This window comes from Bufo gargarizans, chromosome 5, assembly GCF_014858855.1.
Source record: "Bufo gargarizans isolate SCDJY-AF-19 chromosome 5, ASM1485885v1, whole genome shotgun sequence".
Lineage (NCBI taxonomy): Eukaryota > Metazoa > Chordata > Amphibia > Anura > Bufonidae > Bufo > Bufo gargarizans.
The window spans coordinates 45,338,103-45,346,054 of NC_058084.1; the positions used below are offsets into that span (position 1 = coordinate 45,338,103).

The 7,952-nt window shown below is 41.6% G+C and overlaps 1 protein-coding gene across 1 annotated transcript in view; it reads left to right on the forward strand.

Annotated features, from left to right (window-relative positions):
- The window catches only part of KCNV1 (potassium voltage-gated channel modifier subfamily V member 1), a 119,841-nt gene extending 112,739 nt beyond the window's left edge, over positions 1-7,102 (forward strand). The window contains exon 2 of the mRNA XM_044295365.1: positions 6,594-7,102. Coding sequence (XP_044151300.1) covers positions 6,594-7,102 — 509 coding nt within the window. The remainder of the gene's footprint in view (positions 1-6,593) is intronic.
- The last annotated feature ends 850 nt before the right edge of the window (positions 7,103-7,952 follow it).

Consider the following 7,952-nt stretch of genomic DNA (forward strand, 5'->3'; position numbering starts at 1 on the left):
ATTATTATTTGATGAACTTGCACTTTAAAGGCGTTTTCCGAGATATTTTAACTGATGACCCATCCTCTGGATAGGTCACCAGTATCTGATCAGTGGGGATCCGACACCTGGAACCCTGCCGATCAGCTGTTTGAGAAGGCACTGGCACTCACAGTAGCGCCTCTTCCTTTTTGCAGCTTTACCTAGGCCGTGTGAGGTCATGTTCATCGGTCACGTGGCCTAGGTGTAGCTCAGCCTGATTGAACTGAATGGGGCTGAGCTGCAATACCAAGCACAGCCACTATACAATGTACGGCGCTGTGCTTGGTGAGCTGAGAGAAGACTCAGCACTACTACCTTCTCAATCAGCTGATCGGCGAAGATCCCAATTGTCAGCCCCCCACCGATATGATACTGATGGCCTATCCTGAGAATAGGTCACAAATAGAAAAATCTTAGAAAACCCCTTTAAGCTTAATATTGTAAAATATTCTGTAAACTAAGAAAATCTTGCATTTTGCAAATCTAACCCACGGGATATTAATAAAACGAAATGCATAATCAAGTTCAAGTCGACTAATTCATACTACAATCTTCATGAATAATTAAAACCCATTCATTTCTATGTTACGAGATGGAAATACATAAATATGAGAACAATAATTATTATTTAACACGTTTGTTCGTCCTTTAACCTTGGCTGTTATTGCTGCTAAGATGCCACAGGCGCTCACTTATTAAGATTCTCAGCAGCTTCCCAGAGGAGCCGGTGTGTGGTAGAACACGGTCAAAGGAAATACATATGTATCAATAGTCACCAGAGTATGAAAGAAAATGAAAAGTTCTTGACGTAAGGAGGCCTTTAGGTTATGCATGATTCTATTTCATGGCAAACATACAGAATTCCTTACCTATGGTATTATCCTTTATTTACAATGATTTTAGATATAATTCCAAATTGGTAATGAACCTCATGTTTTATGGCCACGGCCATGGCTACATTCCAACCCATGGCTTAGCAGTAAAAGTGCTAATCATTGGGTCACCATGCCAGGCTTAGGGGTATATTAGACTGCCAGATTGTATGCCCGATCCTATGAAAGCTCGTTACTGACCATCGGGCAGTCTAATACTGCATCTAAATGCCTGATAAACAAGCAAACGCTCATTCATGGGGAAGTCCAGATCTTTAAGCATGCTGAAAGATCTCGATTTGCAGGCGACAGATTGCACTGTCTAATAGCGATCTGCCACCTGCATGGGGATGAGCAATAGCATAGCGATCGCTCCTCGCCATGCTGTGGAGGACATCGCATTGCTGGCAGCATCTGGGTGTCTAATACAGCCTTTAGACTTTATTGGATCAATGCATCTTATGTCAATAAAAAAATAGAAAAAACTGACATATGTAATATAGTGAATTAAAGAGGCTTTGTCACCAGGATCAACCCTATTAAACCAGACATACTGACTGGTGGGGCTCATCATGCTGGTTAAAACAATACCTTTATTTTGTCTGTATGATAAACAGCTGCAGAGAAATCTGTCATTTTATTCATATGCAAATGAGCAATTTGAGCACCAGGAGGCAGGATAAATCATCTGAGCACTGCTTTGTAATATCCCCTGTGCTCTGCATACAGCAGAGCTGTATCCTGGCTTATACATATCTACTTTATATATGTGTATTATATATACTATGTACTATAGCTTTACTATATTGAGAGCTGCTCAGAAAGCTAAGCTACATATTACTGCTTTATTCACAGGCAGAATGTCTGATTATAAAGACACCAGTAATTTGTCCTTATGAGCATAGAAAAAACATGCATTCGTGGTCTAATCTGTATGTAGACCTCCCTGGTTAAAGTCCCAGTAGAGACATATGTTTTCTTTTTATTATTATTTTTTCTTTTTTATTTGATACCATATTAAAAGGCTATACTATAATAAATAATATACAATCATATAATCATAATAATAAGACCTTACTATACTGAGAATATTTTTATTTTATTTTTATTTTTTGCTAAAGCCTATTACTACTTTATTCACAGGCACAATATATGATTATAAAGAAACCAGTAATATTTATTTGTTTTCTAAAAAACATTATTCTCAACATGATAAAGACATATACTTTTCTCATAGGATAAATGTGGAAGAAAAAAAGCTTCAAAGTCTCTCCTAATATTCAAATCAGGGCATAGCTTAACCTCTAAACTACAGCATTACCACATAGAGATACCTGGTTTTGTTTATACTTATCAGCTAACACATATTACCAGTGTCTGTATGATCATATCTTCTGCATGTGAATAAAGCAGTGATATGTATATTGTGTTTCTGAGCAGATCTCAATATGGTGAAGCTGTAGTACATAGTGTCTATGATATTTACATGCTAGCACATATCTCTAGGACATGTCTGTGCCCTTAGCCTGATGTCTAGTCCTGTCAATCAAGGGGAGGGAGGGACGTGTGCAGAGCACAGGGGGTGCTACAAAGCAGTGCTCAGATGATTCAGCTCTGCCCCTTGGTGCTCCAATTGCTCATTTTTATATGAATAAAAACACACATTTCTATGCAGCTGTTTATCATATAGACAAAAGAAAGGTATAGTTTTAATCAGCATGATCAGTTCTATCAGCCAGTATGTCTGGTTTAATAAGTTTGACCCTGGTGACAGAGCCTCTTTAAAGAGGTTGTCTACTTTTTATATGAGAACTGCTCTGAAAATCAACTGTTTGTTATAGCCCCAGCTCTAAAACCCCGGCAAAAAGCATATTTATTTGGGTTAAGTTACAGCCACATAGGTAATAAATAACTGATCCAGCTGAAGACTATGGTAGAACAAAAAGCCATTGGCTCCCAGCTACCTATTTTAAAAGATCAGTGGCCTACCAGAGGTCAGGACTCAGGAGCACTCTGGGCATGTTGGCGGCTAGATGACATCACTGCATCAAACTGCCTACATCAGTCTGCAAACAGTAGAGGACCCAGTTTCTAGCAACAAGCTGCTGGGGAAGCAGCATGTATAAAGTTGTCCCAGAGGGCCAAGGGAGTCTACTGTTTGATGTGTTGGTCACATTGCCACTGATGGTAATGTTGCTGGATGTACTCTTAGAAGCTGTGACAGTTACAGGGAGAGAGCTGCATCATAAAGTATACGCCCCCTGAGAAAGGACAGGCCCCCTGATATATGAGGGAGAGAGTTGAAGCAGAAAGGAGATGCCCCTGATAAAAGCCCCCCCCCCCCCAGATGTAATATAGAGAGAGCTGCAGCAGAAAAGACATGCCCCTTGAGAAAGGATGCACTCCATGAGTAAAACACACCCCCTGAGGAAGGATACACCTGAGTGGTAGTCCCTGATCTACTTCTAAACACTTTGCAACCTTTCCAAGATGATTACAGGCATGCAAAACTTTCAATAATGTGGTAGGCATCCCAGTATACAAACTGCACATAGCAAAAATGTGTGGTAGGCACCAGAGACTACAAACCATCTACACGCAAAATGTCTCATAATCAGCTCTGAAATTTCCAGATTGATGGATGCAGATCATCAAATGGTCGGCCAATTCGTAATTTAAGTGTGAAAGGAGGTGTTAACTGTTAATCTTTCCACAGGCATCAAATGTCTTCTCCAGCTTTCCCTCAGGGATTGTTTTCTTAACAGGAATGATGCTTCTCCTGGATTTGTGAAATCATATTTTAGTGATCTGGATAAATTAAAACTTAGCTTTTATTAAAGCTCCTATAAGATAAATGAGATTTTGTTCCTCAAGATGAAAAATAAAGGGGGTAGGTAATCGTAGATTGCTCACAGTATCCCACGGTAACGGGGTTTGTACTGAGAGCAATACTCGAATGTCCACAAGACAGAAAATATGAAATGACTGATGTATTCCACACGTGATAATAGAAACTTAGGTGATTAGAGTGGTACACATCAGTATTCAAGCCACAAATTTCCGGATTTGATACACGCAGGCACCAATATCTGACACATCAGTATTCAAACCGCAAATTTCCGGGTTTGGTACGCACAGGCACCAATATCTGATACATCAGGTGGACATATAACAAATATTAAACAACAAGGACTATATGCACAACGACAAACACAACATAAATAATGACATGGATGTATGTATATATCGGTGTTACATTGAACACACTCATACATCCACGGCATATAGGTGCACGGCGGCACCGCTTGAAAAGAAAAAGATACACCACCAGGTGTCCTACCGTACAGGTGAGATGTACTCCAGGCACCTGTGTTCTTTGGTGTCTTAATCAGGCAGGGTGGTCCTTTTCGGCAGTTGGAGGGTATGTAGAGGGAATAAAAGCGATCCTTTGTTCTATCCCTAATTGGCCCTCACAGCCCTACAATAAACCTCCATGACTAACCACGAGGTGTCCCACTAGTTGGGCCCCCGTCTGGAACCTAGCCCTGGAATTGTGGTCCCTAAAGGCCCTACAAGGGTCCCTACATGCACGTTTCTGGGGTGGGGGGCTAAACCCCTCCCCTCATCAGGGGATATAATTTCTAAGGGCCGAAAAATACAAAAAGAGGGTCACCAGAGATGGTGGCTCTCCTGTAAAGTAAGGCACACAGGTGAGTGTGTAACCGGCAACGGGAATGAAGGAGAGGGGACCGATAACATAAAGTTTCCTCCCTCCTGTCACTGAGGTGGAGCGCACGGATAGGTGCACAGCCACAGTGTAAAGTGGAGCGCACAGATAGATGCACAGCCGCAATAAAGATAGAGAAGGGGGACAGATGAAAGCGCCCCTTATCCTCTTGTGGTGCACAGGTTGGTGCCGCAGGCATATGTCTAGGGCATATGTCTGAGGTAAGACATATGCCTGCGGCACCAACCTGTGCACCACAAGAGGATAAGGGGCGCTTTCATCTGTCCCCCTTCTCTATCTTTATTGCGGCTGTGCATCTATCTGTGCGCTCCACTTTACACTGTGGCTGTGCACCTATCCGTGCGCTCCACCTCAGTGACAGGAGGGAGGAAACTTTATGTTATCGGTCCCCTCTCCTTCATTCCCGTTGCCGGTTACACACTCACCTGTGTGCCTTACTTTACAGGAGAGCCACCATCTCTGGTGACCCTCTTTTTGTATTTTTCGGCCCTTAGAAATTATATCCCCTGATGAGGGGAGGGGTTTAGCCCCCCACCCCAGAAACGTGCATGTAGGGACCCTTGTAGGGCCTTTAGGGACCACAATTCCAGGGCTAGGTTCCAGACGGGGGCCCAACTAGTGGGACACCTCGTGGTTAGTCATGGAGGTTTATTGTAGGGCTGTGAGGGCCAATTAGGGATAGAACAAAGGATCGCTTTTATTCCCTCTACATACCCTCCAACTGCCGAAAAGGACCACCCTGCCTGATTAAGACACCAAAGAACACAGGTGCCTGGAGTACATCTCACCTGTACGGTAGGACACCTGGTGGTGTATCTTTTTCTTTTCAAGCGGTGCCGCCGTGCACCTATATGCCGTGGATGTATGAGTGTGTTCAATGTAACACCGATATATACATACATCCATGTCATTATTTATGTTGTGTTTGTCGTTGTGCATATAGTCCTTGTTGTTTAATATTTGTTATATGTCCACCTGATGTATCAGATATTGGTGCCTGTGCGTACCAAACCCGGAAATTTGCGGTTTGAATACTGATGTGTCAGATATTGGTGCCTGCGTGTATCAAATCCGGAAATTTGTGGCTTGAATACTGATGTGTACCACTCTAATCACCTAAGTTTCTATTATCACGTGTGGAATACATCAGTCATTTCATATTTTCTGTCTTGTGGACATTCGAGTATTGCTCTCAGTACAAACCCCGTTACCGTGGGATACTGTGAGCAATCTACGATTACCTACCCCCTTTATTTTTCATCTTGAGGAACAAAATCTCATTTATCTTATAGGAGCTTTAATAAAAGCTAAGTTTTAATTTATCCAGATCACTAAAATATGATTTCAAAGATATATGTGAGTGATTATATACAAATAATCTATATTTAAGTTTACTTCTCCTGGATTTGAACTAGCATTTGACCCTTTCACATACAGAGATAATCTCTGAAGTGGCTGATGCAATACTCAAAAGCTCAAAGGGGAAAGCTAAATCCTTCTGCTGATTCAGAGCATAACTCAGTACAAACAACTAAATAGTGCCATCAAAAGATAGCTTTTGGAAATACATGCAAAATGTTGTTTAATACAAAGTATAATAACATTAAAAAACATAAATTCAAGAACAAGTTGGATGTACCTTGTTTGAGGGACTATATCTGGAAATAAAACATACATAACCACAACTAGGAAAACGTGGCTGCCATCTTCCAAGAATCATGCCACACCTGTCCACCACTTGCGTGTGGTATCTCATCTCAACTCCAGTTCACTTCAGTTGAGTTCAACTGCAATACCAGGCACAGCTTCTGAACATTTGTGGTGCTGTTGCTCGAAGAACGCAGAATTTTTTTTCTAATCCTAGATAACCCCTTTTAAAGCTTTTTCATGCTGACATGGACGGGCTCATCTCATTCAGTAGATTGAATGTTTATTTTCTCTTTACTTTCCAGGTCTAAGGTCTTTAGGAATGACCATCGCTCAGTGTTACGAAGAAGTCGGCCTTCTGCTTCTCTTCCTATCGGTGGGCATTTCCATATTCTCTGCCCTGGAATACGCCATTGAACACAACGTTCCTGACACAGGTTTCACAAGTGTCCCCTGTGCCTGGTGGTGGGCGACAACCTCCATGACAACTGTAGGCTACGGAGATATCAGACCGGACACCACATTTGGTAAAATTGTCGCCTTTCTGTGCATTTTATCTGGCATTTTAGTTTTAGCCCTACCAATTGCTATTATCAATGACCGATTTGCTGCTTGTTACTTCACATTAAAAATGAAGGAGGCAGCTCTGAGGCAAAGGGAGGCCTTAAAGAAGCTAATGAAGAACATCAGCACCGAATCCGATATCAACGTAAATCTAAGGGACATTTATGCCAAAAGTATCATGGAAATGTTACGACTGAAAACCCGAGAACGAGCAAGTACAAGGAGCAGCGGAGGAGATGACTTTTGGTAAATCGGGACTGTTTCTGGTTAATTTTTTATCTTCTTTATGTCTCAGCAATCATTGTGTGTTCCTTGGATGTTGCTCTTGGCATTCAAGTGTAGCGGGCATTTGTCACTTCATTTTTGGGGAATTTTCTCATGCTGCACTGTTTCTGCATAGTGATAACTTAAAGAAGAAATTCCTGCTGGATTTTGGAGACCACATTCAGTTCAATGGGTGCACTGCTTACACTGCTATCTTTGATTAAACAGCAGGTGTCAGAACTAAGATCGTTGTGTAGCCATAGCCTACTAAGCTCCTTTACTGCACAATATGTCCAGAGTCTGGCTGCAGGAAAGGTGTCCACCTGCTGTGCAGGTTCTGAATAAGTCATAAGAACTACTGCTCAGGTTCTAGGAGAAACCTTCAAGACGACACTGTGGATCTCTAGATCAGTGGGGACTACCAAAGTGAGACTTTAGTTATGTATTGTCTGGATTTTTGTGTGCTGATAATATATTGACGCCTGAAGGTCTTCTGATCCATTGTCCTCATGACACTTCCTGTTCTTCTTTTCAAGTATGGATCCTAATTGTCATACATCATATAAGTAAAAAAAATCCTAATATATAAAATAACGTAGTGTACACCGACCAGCTATGAGATTGAAACCACTGACAGGTCAAGTGAATAACCAATTGCTCCTGTCAAGGGGTGGGGAATATTAGGCAATTATTTCTTGATGTTGATGTATTGAAAGAATATAAGGATCTAAGTGAACTGGACTGAGTCCAAATTGTGATGACTAGATTACTGAGTCAGAGCATCTCTAAAAAGGTCAGTCTTGTAGGGTGTTCCAGGTATGTGGTGGTTAGTAACT